General features: G+C 49.3%; 2 protein-coding genes across 6 annotated transcripts in view; one reads left to right on the forward strand and one right to left on the reverse strand.

Moving 5' to 3' along the window:
• The window catches only part of LOC120232711 (nodal modulator 1), a 55,961-nt gene extending 44,944 nt beyond the window's left edge, over positions 1-11,017 (reverse strand). The window contains exons 1-5 of the mRNA XM_039233578.1: positions 10,794-11,017; positions 8,367-8,456; positions 6,601-6,646; positions 2,689-2,789; positions 1,633-1,739 (exon numbers count right to left, since the gene is read on the reverse strand). Coding sequence (XP_039089509.1) covers positions 1,633-1,739; positions 2,689-2,789; positions 6,601-6,646; positions 8,367-8,456; positions 10,794-10,958 — 509 coding nt within the window. The 5' untranslated portion in view covers positions 10,959-11,017. The remainder of the gene's footprint in view (positions 1-1,632; positions 1,740-2,688; positions 2,790-6,600; positions 6,647-8,366; positions 8,457-10,793) is intronic.
• Positions 11,018-13,550: 2,533 nt separating this feature from the next.
• The window catches only part of ABCC6 (ATP binding cassette subfamily C member 6), a 49,319-nt gene continuing 40,790 nt past the window's right edge, over positions 13,551-22,079 (forward strand). For all 5 annotated transcript variants that reach the window (XM_039233611.1, XM_039233613.1, XM_039233612.1 and 2 more), the window contains exons 1-5: positions 13,551-13,624; positions 15,261-15,443; positions 17,296-17,421; positions 17,541-17,669; positions 21,411-21,536. In XM_039233611.1, the coding sequence (XP_039089542.1) occupies positions 13,589-13,624; positions 15,261-15,443; positions 17,296-17,421; positions 17,541-17,669; positions 21,411-21,536 (600 nt within the window). In that variant the 5' untranslated portion in view covers positions 13,551-13,588. The remainder of the gene's footprint in view (positions 13,625-15,260; positions 15,444-17,295; positions 17,422-17,540; positions 17,670-21,410; positions 21,537-22,079) is intronic.

The raw sequence follows: 22,079 nt of genomic DNA on the forward strand, positions 1-22,079 counted from the left end.
ACAAGAACAGGTGTTCCTGTTCCAGACAGGAAGGAGGTTTCAGGTTTCCCTTAAACCCCAAGGATTTTTAACTGAAAACCAGTCACTGTGGCTTAGGAGGGATCAGTCACAGAACACTCACATGCATTCTGACAGAGGCGTTAGGCATGAATAGGCAAAGAGAAGGGAGGGAAGTGTCCAAAGGAACAGAAGTGGGCAGGGGAGGAGTCCTATGTAAAGAAGAGAGAACAGATCTGACAGGCTGAGGCCGTCGCTAATACAAGACGATGCTGATGACACGGGGAGGGCAAAGGACAGCAAGCTCTGATTCCCGTGCCGGACGGTGGAGATCTGTTAGCCGAAACAAATACAGAAAAAGCCATTCCGGGCTCCTGCACAAACCACTGTGATGAAATCAGATGCTCATGAAGACCAGTGAGGTAGCTGTGGGCAAAACAACACCGGAGAGGCAGGAGACGAGGCTGGGAACGTCACCACCGGGATTCTGACATCGTCAACCCTTTCCACACGCAAAGCCCCGGACAGCGAGAAGGCTAATTCTAGTGAAATGGACTCTCGAAAATCCACCTCGTTTCTTCTGCTCTGGTATTTTGCTACTTTGCTACGATGAAACGGAAATCACTACTGGATATTCGTCTTAGTGAGATCGAACCTCTACCTTTGCAAGGTTAAGATCATTGTTTCAGTAAGTGCAGAAGAATGAGATTCAACCAGTTCAAGTCACTCTTCCCAGCGAGGTCAAATGCGAACTAGTCTAGAGAAAATGGAAGCCCTGTGTCCCCCCTGCAGGCATCAATCAAGCAGAAGTAAACGTTACCCCAAAACCGAAAGATAATTTCAACAACCCTCATTTAAAAACTGGATAGCTTACTGACAGACTCATTATCAACTTCTAATTTGCAGTTAAGCTGGTTTTGTATACTAAAGGAGTAATGATTTGAATGCTTTCAAAATTATCAGTTGGAACTATTCCGAATTAATCTTGGCACATCTGTTAACACTTAAAACTTGACGATATACATCCATTAAATAAATACTTTAAATCTGACTCAACAAGGTTATTTAAATAGTTGTCGCTTCCAACTACAAAATAATTTCGATGTAATAGTGATAAAATGATTTTTTTAATCATAATCGAGCAAATCTATATTGAGCTAACACGAATAAGCACATATTCCACACCAGGCAGTTTGAAATAATAATATTAATTTAATCTTCCTAATAACCTTGGGAGGTGGGTTCCACCACCACCATCATTTATAAATGAGGAAACTAAGGCCCAAAGGCACTAAGTAATTTGCCTGGAATCACACCTAGTAAGTGGGGGAACAAGGATTCAAACCCAGGTTTTCAGGCTCCAGAGCAAGCCCCCAACTGTTAAATGAAGGCCTACTACATGCCAGGCACTGCCGTAGATACTTGTAGAGGCCTTAACTCATCCCCTCAGTGCTGGAGGAGATGGGTCAGATGACTTCCATTTTACAGATGAAGAGTTTGAGGCCCTGAGAGGAATGAACGTGCCTGAAGTTAAGACTCCAAATCAGGATTTAAGCCCAGGAGTCCCTGGATCTGAAACTCCCCCAGTCACAGCATCCCCTCTCCGTGAGGCAGGATAAGCCGGGCACAACTCACTTTCCACCAGGCTGTGTCACGGTAGACTGGATCTTCGCTTCGGTCCCCGTGTTTCTCAGAGACACCTGAACTCCTGCGGGGCCCAGGGGCTGGCCTTTGCTGAGGACCTGCCAAGCAGAAGGAGATCAGGACTGAAGTCAGCCGCTGCCCGGCCGCTCAGCCCCCCGCATGAGCTTACATCCCTCCTGGGGTCCAGACTCCTTTGCAAAGATGAGACAGATTATGGAAACCCCTCCCGGGGAAAGCCGAGGGGCCGAGAGAGGGAGCAGTAGTGGTGAAATAATATTTTGTTTCACTGAATCTAAGACACCATCAGCCAAATAGACACCACCCTTCTGCAGTCTCTACAGTGAAAGAAAAATGTATCCATGATCCTCCTCCCTGGCAAGAAATTCACACAGGAAACCAGGACTCCTGAGCCTCACCCAAGAGTGAGCGCCTCACCCTTGGTGTAATAAATAACACTTTATTTAAATAGACAAATAAACTTGCCGGGAAGAAAAGGACAGCCAGGAAATCTGCACGTCAACCCTGGTGACGGATGGGGGAGGGGAAAAAATCGCCCGAGAATCTGAGCTCCAGGACTGCCGTTCGCACCAGTTAGCCATCTAAATTCACACTACCAGGGGTTCCCCAAAACTCTCAGAGAACCTAGTTTACTGAGGCAGCCCCGAGGAGAGGGGCCAAAGCAAGTGCAAACGCTGCCTGGAAGAGGTACCCACAGTGATGACATGAGGCCACCTGGTCTGGGGTCTGCAGTCTTCCATCCTCACCCCTCTGAAAGGCCAGCCCCACCAATTACTCCCCAGCAGCCTTTACAGGGGAATGGCCTGGCACTCCCTCACAAGTGCCCTTGCGGGAGAATGACGAAGAACCTAGACCTGACCCCGAAAAACACCCACCACCTTTCGTACAAAATTCTGGCCAGTTCTCAGACCCTTCGAAGCTTACCTATGGGTCCCTGGTGGGCTTACTCGCCCATTTAAAAAAGGCAAGAGAAGACTCAGTATTTAATACAGAGCAACCATTAAAAACAACAATGTTCCAAAGCCAAACCTTTCCATTCACAGAGAACCCCGTGAACACAAAGTTGATGTCCCCGCCCTTTGTGCAGATGTCATTGACGCCATCCACGTACAGCTCCACATTCGTCGGCTCTGCGAGATGAAGGTGGGAGGGGAGGGGCCAGGGGACAGGAAACAAGAGCAAGTTTAGTGCTGAGATAAGGCGCACCTGCCCAACACCTCTTGTTGGTTAACTTTCACTTCATTTATTGCTGAACACATAACATGCTCGTATGGTTTAAAATCCCAAGGCACCAAGAAGGATGCAGGAAGCACTCCCCCCCCCGCCCCCACCTCTTCCCCTGAACACCCAGTTTCCCACCCCAGGGTGAAACGGTGCGTGGAGGATAATACGCTTTGAGAACCATCTTTCAGCTGAGCCGCATCTCAGAGTCTCACTGAAAATTCAGCAGGCGCCAAAGTGTTTCGGTTACTGGATGCTTCCCACTGACAGACACGGGGCTAAGAGCGTGTGCTCTTCACAACCACGTGAGCAGGTAGGTCATAACATCTCCCACTGATCATTAAACTGACACAAGGAAAGGTCCCCAAAGTCACAGAGCCTGTAAGTGACAGAGCCCCAATTCAACCTGCAAAAGTCTGCCTCCCAACTGTCTCCTGGCCCAGTGTATGAGTGCAGCCACATTAAACCAGGACCAGAAACCCCAATGCCCACAGGAACCAAGCAGGGAGAGAGGCCTACGGTGAATGGAAAAGGGGAAGCCAGTACTTGGTTTGTGCCCAAATGCCAACTTCCTAAGAAAACAAAGGAAACCTGGATTTTATACTAGCTCCATATTTTTCAATATGAGCAACTAATTGATTTTGTCTAAAAAACTAAAGAGGTCATTATAATAAGGGTTCAAGTTTTTAAAAGGTTGGGAAGAGGGGCGCCTGGGTGGCTCAGTCGGTTAAGCATCTGACTTGGTATTCTGTTTCCCTCTCTTTGCCCCTCCCTTGCTCACGTGTTCTCTCTTTCAAAATAAATAAACTTAAAAAAAATAAAAGGCTAAGAAGAATGCAGAATGATAAGTAGAGGGAAAAAATGGGAAAATCAGGAGAATTTTGGGTTAAGTAAAGGATTACACACACACATACACACACAGGAAAATGCCAGTAAAAAAATGCACAAAAGACTTAAATAGACAACTGACAAAAAAGGCTATCAAAATGGCCAATAAACACATATAAAAAGCATTCATCTCATTGACCATGGAGCAAATGCAAATCAAAACCACGGTGAAACACCGCTACATTACCACCAACCTGGCTAAAATGAAAAAGACTGACCATACCAAGTGCTAGACAGACAACGGGGCACCTAGAACCCTTACTCACTGCTGGTAGAGCAGACTTGGCTACGTTCGCTTGGATATTGGACAGTACGGACCAGAGGTGCCCGTGTAAACGCTCTCTCACCCAGCACGCTCCCTCCTGGGGCATACCCAAGAGAAAGGCAAACATGCAAAACACACGTGCCAACAGATATGAACAAGGACGTTCGCAGGAGCACCACACTCAGCAGCCAAAGTCGAGAGGCAGCCCACATGTCCGTCCACAGAACGGGATAAATCACTTTCTATTCACTTAGAAACCGAATGAGTGAACTAAAGCTACATATCCTACAGATGATGTTGTTCCCAATTGTGAGAGGAAGAAACCAGACAGGTTTCTCCAGGCAGGAGGGGAGGGGGCTCAAACAACACACTCCCACAGGCTGCCGACTCTGTAAACTCTGCTTTAGCCCTGTGTTGGGTTCCCTCCACCCCCGGCCTCTGGAAGGCACAGGTCAGGTCCCCCCCAACTATGAACTGAAAAAGAACTTTCTTCGTAGAGCCACATTTGCTCTCAGCCATCTGACCTCCATTTTACCCTTTGTGATGGCAGGGACTAAATTCTTCCTCCTCTAACTCAGGAGTAAGCCTGCCGCAACCAACCAGCCTCCCCACCTTCTCCCCAAGCTGCAGAACTGGATACACATACATCTACTCTTTGGGAACATCAGCCACGACAAAGCAGATCCCGGGGCACCTGGGTGGCTCAGTCGGTTGAGCTTCTGACTTCGGCTCAGGTCATGATCTCACAGCTCTAGAGTTTGAGCCCCGCGTCGGGCTCTGTGCTGACAGCTCAGAGCCTGGAGCCTGCTTCAGATTCTGTGTCTCCCTCTCTCTCTGCCCCTCCCACACTCATGCTCTGTCTCTGTCTCTCAATAATAAATCAACGTTTAAAAAAAAACCAGAACCCTCTCTTCTGATCTCAACCCCTTTCCATTCCACATCTCCAGCTCTGATAAAAGGCAGACATATCAGGAAAGGTTTGAGCTTTTGTTTGTACGTGTGCCGAATGCTTTTAAGTATTTATTCATTGCTAATTATGTGCCAGCCTTTCTCAGCACGTACACACACTAGCCCATTAATCCTCCAAGACAGGCCAGGAGGCAGCTACGACCCCTCTCCTGACCCCTTAGAAGACACCAACCCAGGGGCAAGAAACTTATTTATCCAGGGTTGCCACAGAGCCAGGAAAGCCCAAAGCTGCCAGATCTGGTGATCTCTCTCTCTCTCTTTTTAAAAATGCTTTTATTAATTTCTGAGGGACCGCAAATGGGGGAGGGGCAGTGAGAAAGGGACAGAGGATCTGAAGTGGGCTCTGGGCTGAAAGTCTGACAGCAGAGAGCCCAATGCGGGGCTTGAACTCACAAACTGAGATCATGACCTGAGCTGAAGTTGGACACTCAACCAACTGAGCCACCAAAGTGCCTCTCTTGTGCTCTCTTAAGTACAGCTGGATTTTCATGTGAAATCTCACAGTGTTGAATATTTCAATCAAGTCCCTAAAAGGACAGAGTGAGCTAGGAAAGAAGCCATCCTAGGACAGGACAGAAGTCCTCACTCCTGACCTCTAGATACCAACGTGCTGCCACTTAACATATGAAACTACAAAAGCAAAGCTTCCTAAGGAAGATTTAAGAAAGGACACCTATTTTAAGAGAAATGACAGAACCTTAAGGTAGGTCCAAGATAAATCCAATGTGCTCTAAAGTAACAAGTAGGTCAAAGGGTCTCTGGGTGGCTCAGTCAGTTAAGCTTCTGACTTTGGTTCAGGTCATGATCTCACAGTTCATGGGTTCAAGCCCTGCGTCGGGCTCTATGCTGACAGCTCAGAGCCTGAAACCTGCTTGGGATTGTGTCTCCCTCTCTCTCCGCCCCTCCCCCACTGATACTCTGTCTCTCTCAAAAAATATATAAAACATTAAAAATAATAAAAAATAAAAATAATAGGGGGCACCTGGGTGGCTTAGTCGGTTGAGCGTCCGACTTTCGCTTGGGTCATGATCTCGCGGTTCGTGGGTTCGAGCAAGCCCTGCGTCGGGCTCTATGCTGACAGCTCAGAGCCTGAAACCTGCTTGGGATTGTGTCTCCCTCTCTCTCCGCCCCTCCCCCACTGATACTCTGTCTCTCTCAAAAAATATATAAAACATTAAAAATAATAAAAAATAAAAATAATAGGGGGCACCTGGGTGGCTTAGTCGGTTAAGCGTCCGACTTTCGCTTAGGTCATGATCTCGCGGTTCGTGGGTTCGAGCCCCACGTCCGGCTCTGTGCTGACAGCCAGCTAAGAGCCTGGAGCCTGTTTCAGAGTCTGTGACTCCCTCTCTCTCTGACCCTCCCCTGCTCACACTGTCTCTCTCTCTCTCCTAGAAATAAATAAAAATATTAAAAAATAAAAAATAAAAAAAATAAAAATAAAAATAATAAAGTAGCAAACAGGGGGAAAAGCCTTGTTCCACACTAGAAATGCATCCTTAATATTTTAACAGTGTACGCACTCCACCAATTTAAATTAATATTCAGGATACACTCTAATGTTTTACAGGGTGTGTCTGGTTATTCAGTGAACTTACCAAAACTCCACCCTAGGGGAGGCTCGATCTTCAGAATGAAATCTCCCTAAGAGGGGGGAAGAAAAGGTAGAGAAATGAAAACCGATGCCCTTTCAACAAGTTTAATTTACTTCAGTGCTACCATTTAACCTAGCACTTTCACACCTGCAATGAAATTCCAAGCATACACCGGGTTCGACGTCACTGCAGGCTCTCTGGTTTCCTTAGGACGTGGCAGGCTGAAGCTGGATGCCCAGAAGTCCCCATCCCACCAATCACAAGACACCAAGTTAGCGCCCATGGAAGAGTTCGAAAGACGTTATGTCCAGCCACTTGCTGCCTTCTGACACCAAACGTACGACTAACGGAGCTTCCTATTAACCTCTCCTACGTCCCAGGTTGCTAGGGTCTTTGTGTATCTTTAGGAACCAGAGCCACTTCTTAAAACTAGATGTTACTCACACACCTTGGTTTCTTGAGAATGATATAAATAGTTTTTAAAAAATGATTTTAAGACCAATCGCTAAAAGTCAGCCCCAACATGCTGTGGCGAAAGATCTAATTTCAAAAATAGTCTGTTAGTGCCGTGTTATCGGTAATAACTTTTAAACTGAGAAAAGCCTCTATGCCTATGAATAGAGACGTGGTTACATAAATTCCATTTTTGATTTGACTCTGATGTGCCACGTGGCCATTAAAAAAGAAATCGGGAGACCTGCACGGCTGATGTTGAAAGTGTATCAGGGTGTTCCCATAGGAGAAAACATCAAACTGCAGAATGATTCCTGTTGTTTAGTTCCATCTGATACAAAAACACAAAATCAAAACTAAGTGTGCATATTGACTATTTTTTTTGCAACTTCCTGTGAATCTATGTTTCTAAGTAAACAGATGAAATGGGAGGGGTAGGGTGTGGGAGTGGGGTGTGAGTGGGCGGGGATGCACACATGCACCTGTGTGGGCAACTTTACAATATTTTTTGCTTAATGTTTATTATTTTTGAGAGAGAGAAAGTGCATAGCGGGGGAGAGGCAGAGATAGAGGGGGACAAAGAATCTGAAGCAGGCTCCAGGCTCCAAGCTGTCATCACAGAGCTGCACGCAGGGTTGGAACCCTTGAAGTCTAAGGTCACGACCTGAGCTGAAGTTGGATGCTTAATCGACTGAGCCACCGAGGTGCCCCTTTATAATTATAATACAGGAAAAATAGTCTCTTAGGATACACACCAATACTTTTATCAGTGGTGATCACTACAGAGGGATGAAAAATTGGGGGCAAGACGGACAAATGTACCTCATATACTTCTAAAGACCTTGTTTTGTCGTTTTCCACAAAGCTCATAAGCTCGCCTATCACTTGTATAGTTTTTTTAAACACTGTTTTAAGCTGCTTGCAAATAAAGAATTCCATTAAGTCAAGGTTTCTCGGCGCTGGCACTGCTGACCTTTGGTCTGTCCTGTGCAGCAGGCTCAGGTTCCTTTCTGGCCTCTGCTCACTAGATAATGTCACACTCCCCCAACCCCAAACAGGTGTGACAACCAAAAATGTCTCTGGACATCGCCAGATGTACCTGCAGACACGGAGAGGCACTATCGGGTTTGTACTCGATCAAACCGGTTTATAAATGGTCTCCCTCGAAATTGGGCCAGGACTGTCAGATTCCACTTACAATTTACAAAACAGGCGAGCATTTGCTCACGTGCTAAATAAATAAAGGCTGTTCGGTTAGTGCGGTCCCGTGGGCCACACTACTTCCCATCGTAAGCAACTACAGTAGTCTCTCTTACCTTATCGTACAAGGGGATCATAAAGTAACCATTATTAGGGGCACAGTCTGTCTGGTATTTCAAAGTCCCGTGCTTGGTGTACAACTTTATCTAGAAAGCAAGAAAAGAAGTCATAATATCATCTTTGAGGATTAGCTACATACATTACACCACAACGCACTCGGTCAACATGTATTTAATTTCCTGCAGACCTACTATGTGCTGCGATGAACACCAGGCGTTACAGAGAGAAATAAGACAAAGTGTCCATAAAACCGTGTGATTATGTATTTTTCAGGTTAGAAACCCTCTAAGGACTACCCCTCAAAGTCACATTTTTCAATAGTGAATTTTTAGTGGCTGTCCCTATGGATCCGAAACAAATTTTCCAATTTGCTGTTAATAAGGTGCTTATTAAAATGCAATCCCCAAGCCCCACTTCTGTTTCTAAACTAGAAGGCCTTGGGATGGGCGGGGGGGTGTCAGGGATCTGTATTCTCTTCAAATGATTTCCAATACTTGGGAGTAACACTCATCTAGGAATTTTTAATCTCCTCTTTTATTTTCATTCTCGGCCAAAAATAAATCGAAAGGCACTTAATACGTGTCTTTTCAAGGGCTCTCTAAAGTTACTGCATCCTGGGCATTTCCAAATACAATCTGTTAACCTTTTAAGATAGTCAAGCAACATCTGGGTTTTCCACATACTGCATGGCCTTGGGCAAGTCATTTAACCTCCTGAGGTCCAGTTTCTTCATGGCTAAGAAAAGAGCCATTCCCCTTTGTGGTGATAATGCAGATTCACCTCTAGGCATATTAAGCACCTGGCAGACAGCATGGCTCAAAAAAAGTATTCTTAAGACTTTGCCATATGACTATGTGGTATTACTAACATCTCTCGCTTCACTTTTCTCTGGGAGCCCCAGGAAACTAAGTTGCAAAAAACCTTGCAAGGCGGCTTCTGAACTGGCCTGTGCCCACACACTGGGAGACACTCCAGGAGGTGGCACAAGCACCCAGCAGAGCCCTAAGAATCCTGCCACTGCGCGTGGGTAGCCTCACGAAACACCTGACTTAGGATCAAAAATGGCAGAGAAGCCACAGGCAGAGGAGTCTTGAAGGTGATCATTATTTTCTTCAGGAAATACACGGTGCTGGATTCCGCCGAGTTCTGTCTCAAAACCATCCTCCAGGAACAAAAACTTGGATTTGGAACAAGGCCAGGTTGACAGACCCAGTGGGGTGTGGAATCTATTTTCTACCCCTCCCCAAACCCACCCCAGCAACCAGATTTGTGGAACATACTGACTGGTTCATTCATTCACCACAGCCCTTCAGCTGCCAGCAACGGACTGGCCCAAATGTGCTTTCTGTCAGCCTTTGGGGTCTTAGTCTCCCCCAAAGTCCCTTCTCTTTGCCAGCTAACAGCCTCTTCCTTTTCTCTCTCTCTCCAACCCCCTTCCCCTGACCCATCATCAGTACCTTCCAAAGACAGAGGCCACCTCTCCCTCAGGTCCCCTCCCATCTATCCTGACAAGTGACCTTCCTCTTCACAAAAGCTTTCTGGGTCATAATCCCACTGGACTGATAATCATGTAACTGCCTGGGGTTTACAACTTAAGCAAAAAGGCTTCAGCACAAATCTCTAGCCTAATTCCAGTAACTACCCAGAAAGGCAATCAGGGCAGCTGACAACTCTCCATTTTCATAGGAAAAGGCATCTCAGGGTGGGGGGCACCGGGAAAGGTTAGAGTCACATATTCCCAGCCCCAGAGAGGCCAACAGAGATCTACCTGGTCAAGATCTTTCGGATGGGAATCAATGCCGTCTAAAAGCATCCACGGTGGGGATGGGGGGGTTGGAGGAATAGATTAGAACGTCTCGGGGCTCTGAGATGTGGGGCAAGGGGATAAAGAATTGCAGTCTCTATGTTTTGGAATACGGGCTGCAAGAACTCTTAAGTTTCAGGGGGTCTGGGTCCCGCTGAGACTGGGTTTTAAGAGATCTGGGGCCTGGATTCTGGGGACGGTCAGAGTTCCCTATTATCTTGGATCTGGATTCTGGGTTTCTGGAATTTGAGTTCTGAAGAGCCTGGGGTCTTCATCTGGGGGATCCTTCGTTTTGAGTAACCGGATAAAAGCTATGAACCACCAGCATCGTCAACCAAAAATGCCTCTCACACCCCTTTTGCACACATGCCTCTAGGCCCCCACCCCCACTCCGAAGCTGACCCCACGATAGGAACCCCCACCCCAGTGCGACGGGGAGGGTATGGGATGGTGTAGAGCCGCGGAGAGCGGAGTCTTCAAGGAGGCAAGGACTCCTAGAACGTAGGGCAGGTGCAACAGCCTGGTGTCTGAGGCGAGGCCACCGCAGCCCAGACAAGTCGAGCGACTGGCTCAGGGTCACACAGCGAGCTCGCGCCCCGGCCGCGGGGCGGGCGCTCACCTCGATGAGCGAGTAGTTGATCTCCACGTCCGACTTGACAAAGCCCCCGCAGCCCACCACGATGTCCTCGGAGCCGCGCGCCGGACCCACGCCACTCAGCAGCAGCACCACAGCGGCGACCGCCACCACCGGCCCCGGGGGCCACAAGACCCCGCACGCCCGCATGGCCGGGCCTCGGCCGCCCGACCCTTCGCAGGCCTCCCGGTCCCGCCCCTAGCTCCGTGCGGTGCCCGCAGCTTCCTCCTCTGCCCGCCGCTGACAGCCCAGGCCCCGCCCCCCCCGCTGCTGCGCATGCGCACTCCGGGCCCACGCCCACTTGCCAGACAAACTGACTACAGCGCATGCTCAGCAACTATACCAGATTATTTGTGCCCTCTGGAGGCATGGAGGACTCCACGCACCGTCTGGCAGGTGCAGTTGCAAGGTGCCTGATTATAGGCACAAATTCCAAAGTTGAATTATACTTTGGAATTCAATGTCGCTGAAACTGGAAACGACAAGTCCTCCAAATGTTTTTGACACATGTATTTCACAGGTGATATATAATCTCAAAAACCTCTTTAGGAATTTAAGTCAGTGCATTTTTTCCATAACTAATCAGTACTTTTTAAAAAGCAATACGTAGGCCATTTAAGGTCAGAATAATGTTAAAGAAAACAAAGGGTATTTGAAATTTATTTTAATTCCAGCTCTAATAAAATTTGTGTAGAAACAAACTTGAGAGTTTTCTTCCTGTAAGCAAGGGATGCAAGCAGTTAATTTACTCTGAATTGTCTGTGATTTGAAGCATGATTTGTCAGAAAACAAGCTCAAATCTCAGCATCGCTGTGCTTTGCTCCAAGATTGTATATATATTATGACAAAAACTGAACTGAATTTAACTGCATGTCACATCAAAAGAAACAAAAATTGCTTTTCTGACCTGATACTGGAATTCTTCCATTTTTTCCCTGAAAGAGAATCAAGTGCTTTATTTTGATAGTTTTTATATTTTGTTTCTAAATGACCAGGTAAGAGAGGAAATCTCGTACTAGAATTTACCATTGTGGCTAAGACTTAAGCAGTATACAACTATGAATCATAGTGAGTTTAAACCATGCAATGGTCAAAACCTTCCTGGTTCCGACAACGGAATGATACATCCCCCAAGGATCTCAATTATGAGCACATCTGATTTCAGTTTCTCACTCGAAATACAGCGGAATTCTCAACTCTGTGGTTATAGAGAGAAACTAGTTAAATAATTATGTCATTTATTGGTCATTTATAACTACAATTGAAACAGATGCCCTTTCTTCTTCTTAGCATGAGTCCCTGGTTTGTCTTACAAATAAATCCCCAGGAAGCTGAAAGCCACCCATTAGGAAATGGTGGCCCATGGAACCTTCTCACTTTACGGAATGGGAAACTGAGGCTGAGAGAGGGAAAGGAACTTGTTTAGGGCTCTGCATTCAGCCTTGTACTGTTCAGAGGACAGGATTCTGTTCTTGGCTCACCCAACTGATTTCCTCTGTGTTCTTCCTCAGTTCCCCAGAAACTCCCACCTTCCCCACAAATTCATCTTCACAGATACAATAAAATAAACACTAAGACCGTGGCAATGCCTATCAGAGGTAGGGTCACAGGAAGAGAGGCCTCCCCCTAATTTCCAGGAGCCCCCACCAAAAGCACCTCAAATAAGCAGACATAATTTATAAACGTGAATAGCAGACTGCCACACTCAGCTTCAGAACTGAGTTTGTTCTCTGTGTCCCTGCTCTTCCAGAAGACCCAGGCATACTCTTCCAGTATGCCACAGCCAAAGGCATACTGACTTGGGCCCCAGGCCAGGGCTGGGAAACCCCAAAAGAAAGGGACGCCATGTCAGAGGTGGCCTTCAGGAGCTGCAGAGAAGTGACAGGGCAGTGTGGGGAGTGCAGAGAGTATGACTTCTTCCTCCAAACAGAGTACCTGTGCTGGTCTGTCTGAAAAGGCTGTCTTTTCATTTCTACCTTGAAAAGAATACATGCTTGTGGCAGAAAGAAAATAGAAAAAGGAAAGGGAAAAGAAAAGAAAAATGAGGATTCTCACGATCACTGCTGGACTACACGTCCATTTTTTAAATCCGTGCGTATATGTTGCTTAGAGGATTTCCCAAAAAGAGCTACTGGCTGGGAACACACTGCTTTAAGACCCAGGAGAGGAAGGCAAAGATTTGTCTTCCTTCCCCCCTTTGCCCAATCTAAGCATATTTTTTTGCATAAATATTATACCCTGTTTTGTATCATAATCTTGTTTTCATTTAGCATTTAGCAACTATCTTTTCATATTAGGTATCTGAAACGGCACAGAGAACCACCCGTTAGTAACCTATGGATGAAATAACATTACTAATACTAATAATCGTTAACTTACTGAGCATTTACTGTGTTCCTGGCACGGTGCTAAACTCTTTACGAGTAATCTTAATATCTTCCCACTACCCTACAGGGAGACAGTGTCCATCCCCCAAGTTGCGGGCCTGGAGGGTTTCAGCGGGATGCCACCGCACTTTCTGGGGCTCCGAGATCCCCTCCCCCAAGGCCAGCTCGGGCCGCCCAGAGTGCCCCTTCCAATCACCTGGTCTCATCCCTTCCCGCCCCACCCTTGCCGCGCGGCGGGACCTTGCCCCGGGCCTGGCGATCCCGGAGCTGGAATCCCGGCCAAGCTTGTCAGTCTCCGCCCCTTCCAGGACCCGAAGCGCGGCAAAAGAGGCTGTCCCGGGACAGACAGACAGACCGCGGGGCGGACAGACGGACAGGCACGGGCGGCGCACGATGGCCTCGTCTGCAGAGCCCTGTGTGGGACAGGGGGTAAGTCCCCCACGCCCCATCCCGCCCACTCCCCTTTTCCGGGCTTGGTAGATCTCCGGGGCAGCTCTCTCCGGGGGTGGTACTGGGGAGGGGAGAGACCACCAGATTCCCCGCAGACAAACAGGGAAGGGAGGGCGAGCCCTTTAACCCAGCCTGCCCCAGGAGACCCCAGCACCACACTAATGGGGCCTCCACACCTCCCAGCTGCCGGCGGGCTTTGACCTCTATTTGCATAAAGCTTCAGGACCCCCACCTCTCCGGCCGACTTCCTCTTTCATCCAGGCTCTTAGCGAAGGACTCTGGGAAAGAGTTTCACGGGATGGGAGCAAGGGTCGCAAACTCCCAGGATTTCAGGGGCCAGGCAGGTAAGGCAGTGTAATAGCTGGTGTTAATTGAGGGCTTACTTTGTGCCCCACATGCTGCTCAGTGTTTTACTGTTATCAACACATTGAATTCAACGCTTAGAGGTAGATTCTTTTTTTTATGCTTTTTATTTTTTTAAAGTTTTTTTTAATAGTTTATTTATTTTTGAGACAGGGACAGAACATGAGCGGGGGAGGGGCAGAGAGAGAGAGACACACACAGAATCCGAAACAGACTCCAGGTTCTGAGCTGCCAGCACAGAACCCTATGCAGGGTTCGAACCAACGAACCAAGAGATCACGACCTGAACCAAGAGATCACGACCTGAGCTGCAGTCGGATGCTTAACTGACTGAGCCACCCAGGCGCCCCTCATTTTTATTTTTGAGAGAGAGAGAGAGACAGAGCATGAGCAGGGAAGGGTCAGATCATGACCTGAGCTGAAGTCAGACACCCAATGGACTGAGCCACCCAGTGCCCCAATAGAGGTAGATTCTCTTAACACCACCCCTCCCCTTTGCAGAGAAGGAAATGATCTCATGGTTCATGGGTTCAAGCCCCTAGGCTCAGCGCTGACACCTTGGAGCCAGCTTGGGATTCTCTCTCTCTCCCTCTCTCTCTGCCCCTCCCCGGCTCATGTGCTCTGTCTCTTTCTCTCTCTCTCTCTCTCTCTCTCTCTCTCTCTCTCTCAAAATAAACTTAAAAATACGTAAAATTAAAAAAAAAAAAAGCCCACAAGAATCACAGATCAAGACCCTCTGTAGAACAAGTTTCGGGTCAAACAAGCTTCATGGGAATTAGCTCTGCCACTTCCTGTATGTGTGTGGGCCTGAAGAAGGCTCTTCCCCTTCTCAGTGCCTCAGTTTCCTGGTCTGTGAAATGGGAGCAGTAACACCTTCCTCTTAAAATACAAGGCCTAAGTGACAGTCTGCACCCAGTATTCATCTTGGAACCCAGGTATTCCAGACTCCAGGACCCAACCGCCTTGGTTCAAATCCCTGCACCACCACTTTCCACCTGGGTGACCATCACCCAAGTTAGGTAACCTTTCTGGGCCTCAGCTTCCTCATATGCAAAATCGACATGAAAATTGCCTCTACCTCATAGAGTTGATGTTAGCTTTAAAGACGTTGAGAATTATGAGGTACTCCAGAGAGCGCTTGGCCCATTTTCACATTGATGTTAAAACTCCAAAAGGTCACCTTGCCCCCTGTCAGGTGGATTTGGGACCCCTGCATTGTGTCATCAGAAGGGTGCTTCTGGTGTTCCCTCAGGTCTGGAACTGGACAGAGCCGGAGCCCATTGGCACCCACCTACTGAACGTGTGCTTCCTGAAAACGGCAGGGATCTGGGTACCCCCGATGTACCTCTGGGTCCTTGGCCCCATCTACCTCCTCTACATCCATCGCCATAGCAACGGCTACCTCCGGATGTCCCTGCTCTTCAAGGCCAAACTGGTAACCGCTGCCCCTGGGACACTGTAACCAGACAATGGTTGGGAGGTGTGCGGAGATGGCGGGAGCCTTGGCTGAGACCCCAAACTGGACTTTCCTCCTTTCAAGGAGCACCCAGGGTGGGGACAAGAAGGGGACCTATTAATCCAACCGAGCAATACTCCAGAGAGGCTACAGAGGTAAACTCTGTGGAACGAGATGCCCCCGCACAGATTTGGTGATCCTAAAAATGCACGCATCTGCAAACACACACATCCGGACGCTGTATGCTCCTGGCCAGGGTCACACTTGGGTGAACTGTAAAAAATGTTTTGAACGGTTATGCATTGATTTTTATGTTTCCCCATTGGCTGTTCTAAAAACCAGTTCTTAATATTGTTGTGTATTTATTTTAGTGTGTTGCAAAAACACGGGCATTCCAAGTGTGAGCCTTTCTGCTCATCCATCCCCTTCTCCAAACTTCTACAAGAATGCCCTTCCCATACCACCTTCTAATTTGTGTCCTATTGCCTGGCTCTTCCTTAAAGGGCCAGAGAGAATATATTGGAGGCTTTGAGGGTCCGTGTGACTCCGTGTCAGCTACTCCGCCATTGCAGCAGAAAAGCAGCTGCAGACAACAGTTAATACATAGGCGTGACTGTGTTTCAATAACATTTTCTCGAAAGTCACTGAAATTTAAATTTCATGTGATTTTCACACGTGATGACATATTATTATTATTTTTTTTTTTTTGAGTTTTGTTCAATGATTGAAAAATGTCAGAAACCATCCTTGGCTCACAGGTGGTACAAAACAGGCAGCCTGTCAAACACAGCCTACAAACCCAGTAGTGGTTGGAGCCCTGCTTTGGACGGAGTGAGGTGCTTAACATAGTGTGTGTGACGTGCCCCAGCCTCGTCTTCTCTCCCACCTGTGTGCACCTTCTTTCTCGCTTTCTCTCATTCAAGAGAGAGACCGCCGCATCTTAGAGAAGGGTCTAGAGACATACCAGTCCCAACAGAGTTTCTCCTTGATTTAATAGTAGGGGTCAGGGGCACCTGGGTGGCTTAGTCGGTTGAGCGTCCAACTTCTGCTCAGGTCATGATCTCACAGTTTGTGGGTTCGATCCCTGTGTTGGGCTCTGTGCTGGCAGCTCAGAGCCTGGAGCCTGCTTTCCATTCTGTGTGTCTCTCTCTCTTTGCCCCTCACCCCCTCGTGCTCTATCTCTCTCAAAAATAAACAAACATTAAAAAATAAAAAAAAAAGTAGAGGTCAAAAGAGACTTGAAGAGAGTGTAGCTTTTTCACCTGCTGAGTAAATGTTGTTTCAGGTCACTTTTTAAAAAAATTTTTAACGTTTATTTATTTTTGAGAGAGAGAGAGACAGAGATGGAGAGACAGAGCGTGAGTGGCAGAAGGGCAGAGAGAGAAGGAGAACAGAAACTGAAGCAGCTCCAGGCCCTGAGCTGTCAGCACAGAGCCAGATGCGGGGCTCGAACCCACAAACTGTGAGATCATGACCTGAACTGAAGTCATACCTTAACCAGCTGAGCCACCCAGGCGCTCCCAGGCCACTCCATCATACCTAAAGCACCTCGCCTGTGCACTCTTGGCTCGCCCCGCCCCACCCCTGCATTCTGGAGAACTCTGGGTTGGCTCGGGTCCCTGTGGCGTATTATTTATAGGACACTTTAGGTCAAGGTGAGTCTGCAGGTAAGGATCCCCTTCCTGCTTTTTCTTCAGCACCGTTCACACTGGCACTGTTCAGTTATGATGCTGGTGCCTTAGTGGTGCCTCATCCAGAGGGCAGGGGGTCCCTGCCTGGCTTGCCCCCGCCTTTCTCTGCCCACCGGCCTTACCTGAGGCCTGTTCCCCAGGCACTCGGGCTCGCCCTCATCATCCTGTGCACCGCCAGCGTGTCTGTGGCTCTCTGGAGAACCCGGCGCGGAACGCCCCAGGCCCCGGAATTCCTCATTCATCCCACCGTGTGGCTGGCCACCACGGTAATGGCAGCCTGCCCGGCTCTCCTGCCCCGGGGGCGGGCGTGGGGCCGAGCGGGGCTCCCTTCTACCCTCCCCAGCGCTCCCCACCTGAAGGGGCCTGTCCTGCGTCTCCTGTCCAGAGCTTTGCCATGTTCCTGGTCCACACGGAGAGGAAGAAGGGGGTCCGGGCATCGGGGCTGCTGTTTGGATACTGGCTGCTCTGCTTTCTCCTGCCGGCGACCAGTGCTGCCCAGCTGGCCTCACAAGGGGTAAGTGGAGGCCTGGGGAAACCGATATGGCAGCTTCGGGCCTTCGGGTCCCCCCCACCCCCCGTCCTTCCTCCTCCCCTTTCCACACACGGCTTATTGTCTACACAGAAAAATACACCACGGTTGCTTAAACTGCAGCGACACACAGGCGCACTCCCTCACCCAGGGGTACGCAGCATCCCCTACGTTTTCCGTGGACACACATCCCCGGGGGCTTACACACTCATGTCACACACTTCACTTGCACAGCAGACAAAACTGCGTGCCCCACCTTTCTTGCATCGCACAACTACCGCCTGAAACGCACCCACACCTGCCGCCACCCGGTGTGTCTGTGCCTTCAAGCGCCCACACGACTCACGCACACACATTGCACATTCCCACACTCCACACCCATTCACACATCCTCCCTCACACCCCCGGCCACAGGAGCACTCTTGGTTCACAACGTCAGGAGCTTCCCTGATGAAATTTGAAAGTAGCCCTATAGGGGCGCCTGGGTGGCTCAGTCGGTTGAGTGTCCGACTTTGGCTCAGGTCATGATCTCACGGTTTGTGGGTTCGAGCCCCGCGTCGGGCTCTGTGCTGACAGCTCAGAGCCTGGAGCCTGTTTCAGATTCTGTGTCTCCCTCTCTCTCTGTCCCTCCCCTGCTCATGCTCTGTCTCTGTTTCAAAAATAAACAGAAAACTATTTTAAAAAATTTTAAGTGGCCCCGTACACAGAGGGCAACGAGAGATGGAGAGAGAGGCAGGGCACCCCACATGGTAGTTGGCAGAGCAAGGGGACTTGTAAGGCTCGACCCGGGCACCGCAGGAGAGTAGATCTCTGCACCTGCCGCCAGGTGCATGTTTCTGTCTCCAGTTTGTGTTCTTGAAAAGGCTCCTAATGCGAGACAGGTGGGTGGAATGTACGTTCCAGGAAAAGGGAAGGCCCTAAGGAGCCTGGAATTAACCCCCTCCACCACCTCATCCAGAATATACTTGTGCACACTCTTTCTGCATGAGCACGCATCTCCCTCATTCTACCCTCACCCATGCTCCCATCTGTATATAGTACATATTTTGCAAAGCTACCAGTGTTTCTTTTTCATTTGATACATAGAGAGTGAGCACTGTGCTGTCAGCACAGAGCCTGAGGTGGGCTCGATCTCAAGACTGTGAGATCATGACCTGAGCCAAAATCAGGAGTCAGGTGCTCAACCCACTGAGCCACCCAGGCATCCCCACTGCCACCCATATTTCTGTTTCCTGTCCTGGGCAGTAGCAATTCCACATTAAGGGACACAATGGATCTGTTTATTCGCAAAGCAAAGAATAGCCCAGACCTCAATTCTTCCCCCTCAGCACTCTTGACATGATTCTCTTTGGGGCAGGGGTGGGGGGAGGGGCGGGGGGGGCTGTTCTCGATTTGTAGGATGTTAAACAGCATCCCTGGCCCCCACCCACTAGATGCCAACAGCACACCTCCCCTTACGGTGACCCAGAGTGTCTGCAGACACTGCCAACTGTCCCCTGGGGACAAATTCACCCCAGTTGGAACCTGCTGGCATAGAAGGCACGCTCAGCCGAGATGCGGGGACCCGCTGCAGTGACCGCACACCATCGTTTCTCGAGCTGAGTGGCTGCTCCATCCCACTCCCGGAAGGAAAAGGCAGAGACAGACCTTTCTATCCTCAAGGACAGACTTTGACAAAGTAACCTTCGTAAATGATGGGAAAATGCCACAGGCCGTCCCCTGATTTATGAAAAGCCAGGTTCCCCCAGGGGAACAGACGCAGCTCAGAAATTACAATATTGTGACCACGCAGGCTCTGAAGCCCCGGCCACGTGCCAGGCCCTGCAAAGGCACCATATATCATGTCTTCGTTGGATTCTTACAAGAGTGTGCCCTGGCAGATTCTCATGGTCCCGTTTTAAAGACAAGGAAACCAGGGCTAAGAGAAATGAGTGGCCCCCTCAAGGTCACACAGCCGAGGAGCACAGAGCCCGAGTCCACCTCCCCCAAATTCAGAGCAGATGTCCCGAGGGAAACAGTGGTAAAAATGGCAGAATAGGGAAGGTGGGCCATGATGCAGTTGGAGTATCAAGTTGTCTAATTCCTACCAAAAAACAAAAATAAAACCAAAAGAGCATAGACATCCAGTAGAGGGATTGCCGTTTGAAACTAGGGCTCTTGTTTTAAGCCACAAAGACTCAACTCACACTAGCTTACGGGGGAAAAAAAGTCCAGAGGAGTTTATCAGCTCCTAGATGGGGGCTCTCCTGGGCATGGCTGCTCCAGGTGTTCAGATGACACCACCAGATAGATGTCCATCTTTTTTCTGTCTCTCAGCTCTGCCCTGTTAGCTTCGTTCAGCAGCGGAGTGGCAGGAGGAGCCAGCAGTTGCTTTAGACCTGTGGTCCCACCGCAGCAACCCCAGTGGAAGATCTCCCGAAGGTTCTGGCTCTCACTGGCCCAGTGTGGGTCGTAGGTCCATTCCTTTGTTTTTTAAAAAAATTTTTTTAATGTTTTATTTATTTTTGAGAGAGAGAGAGAGAGACAGCGTGAGCAGGGGAGGGCCAGAGAGAGAGGGAGGCACAGAATCTGAAACAGGCTCCAGGCTCTGAGCTGTCAGCACAGAGCCCTATGTGAGCTTTGAACTCACAAACCGTGAGATCTTGACCTGAGCTCCGACCGAAGTCGGACGCTTAACCGACTGAGCCACCCAGACGCCCCTGGTCCATTCCTAACACAATCTCAGTAGCCAGGGGACTGGAACATACTGGTCAGACCTCAGTCACCGGCCCCCCGCCTGGAGGGAGTCACTTCTGCGAAAACCACATACCCGAGCGTGGGAAAAGTAGTTAAGGGGCTCTGACCAGAGGGGCAGCGGAAGCAAAAGCAGTCATGGTGTGGCGGCAGAAGTTCATGATTTGGATCAAATCATCTGTGTGCCCTTGAGCAACCTGCTGTCGCTTCTGTGAACTTGGTTTCCACATGAGTAAAACAGAGCAGCTAAACCCCAACTAGGGTCAGAGTGGGGAGGGACCAGATGCCCAAAAAGACTCCCGCATAGGCACAAGGTGGAGGAAATGCTTGATAAGTCCAGTTCCCTGCTTTTTTATTTAAGTTTATTTATTTATTTTGAGAGACAGAGAGCACGCACATGCGTGCAACTGGGGGAGAGGCAGAGAGAGGAGAGAGAGAAAATCCCAAGCAGACCCTGCGCCATGAGCTTGAGCCTGACGCAAGCCCGACGGGAGACTCGATCTCACAACGGTGAGATCGTGACCTGAGCTAAAACTGAGAGTCCGACGCTTAACCGACTGAGCCACCCAGGCGCCCCAGTTCCCTTAAACCAGAAAACACTGGCCATGGGGAAGCAGAATGGGATATTGGGGTGGAGGCTGCAGTAGAGGAAAGGCTTTCCTCTGCGGCACAAGGAGAAAGGAAAAGTATCCTCCCTGCCCACATTGCAGGGGCGGTGGCCGACTGTCACCTGCCTAAGGGGAAACACCTGGCACCCCATTTGTGCAGACAATGGAGTGTTCCTAAATCGGGTCACCAGGAATGCCGGGGGCACTGGTTTTCAAACCCTGTGGCCCTGCTCCCTGCCTGCGCACTGCTCGTAGCCTCAGAAATCTTGCTCAGCCTTGACCTGCCTCCCCTTAGACGCCCCCTGCCCGGCCTCTGCTCCCCACAGGCCTCCGCGGCGGCCTTGAGCATGCAGACTCAGTGGGACTTCTGCCTTCTCGCCCACAGGGCTTCCAGAGTGACCCCTTCCACCACCTGTCGACCTACCTGTGCTTGTCCCTGGTGCTGGTACAGGTGGTGCTGTCCTGCCTCGTCGATCAACCCCCCTTCTTCCCTAAAGACCCTCCGCAGTCGGTAAGGTGCCGCGTCTGCAACCCAGGGACCTCTCTTGTCTCTGTCGCACTTCTGGGCTCCGTGTCCCCGCGGGACAGAAAGGAGCTAAACTAGGGCACAAGCCTTTCATCATGGTTTAATCGTTCTTTCCTTCGGCAAAATGTGTGTTGTATATCTACGCCCTGGGTTGGCCGACTTTTTCTGATCAGAGCAAGGCAGAAAATATTTTCAGCTTTGTGGGTCATATGGTGTCTGTGGCATCAATTCAATGCTGCTGCTGCTGCTCACGGATAGTATGTCGAAGGAGCGTGGCTGTATTCCGGTAAAATTTTATTTGCAGAGACAGGCGCTGTGCCGGATCTGGCCCGGGGGCTGCAGTCTACCAGGCCCTGCGCTGTGTCCCAGCTAGGTGCTGAGGATCTATGGCAAACAGGCAGATGTAGTCCCTGTCCCCATGCAGCTAACAGCTAAGTAGAGGGACCAGACATTAGTCACATAACTGCACAAGCACGTGGAAAATTACATTTGGGGCAAGTGCCCCGCAGGAGAAATTCGTGGTCTATG

Source organism: Hyaena hyaena, unplaced genomic scaffold (genome assembly GCF_003009895.1).
Source record: "Hyaena hyaena isolate Hyena2069 unplaced genomic scaffold, ASM300989v1 scaffold_76, whole genome shotgun sequence".
NCBI lineage: Eukaryota > Metazoa > Chordata > Mammalia > Carnivora > Hyaenidae > Hyaena > Hyaena hyaena.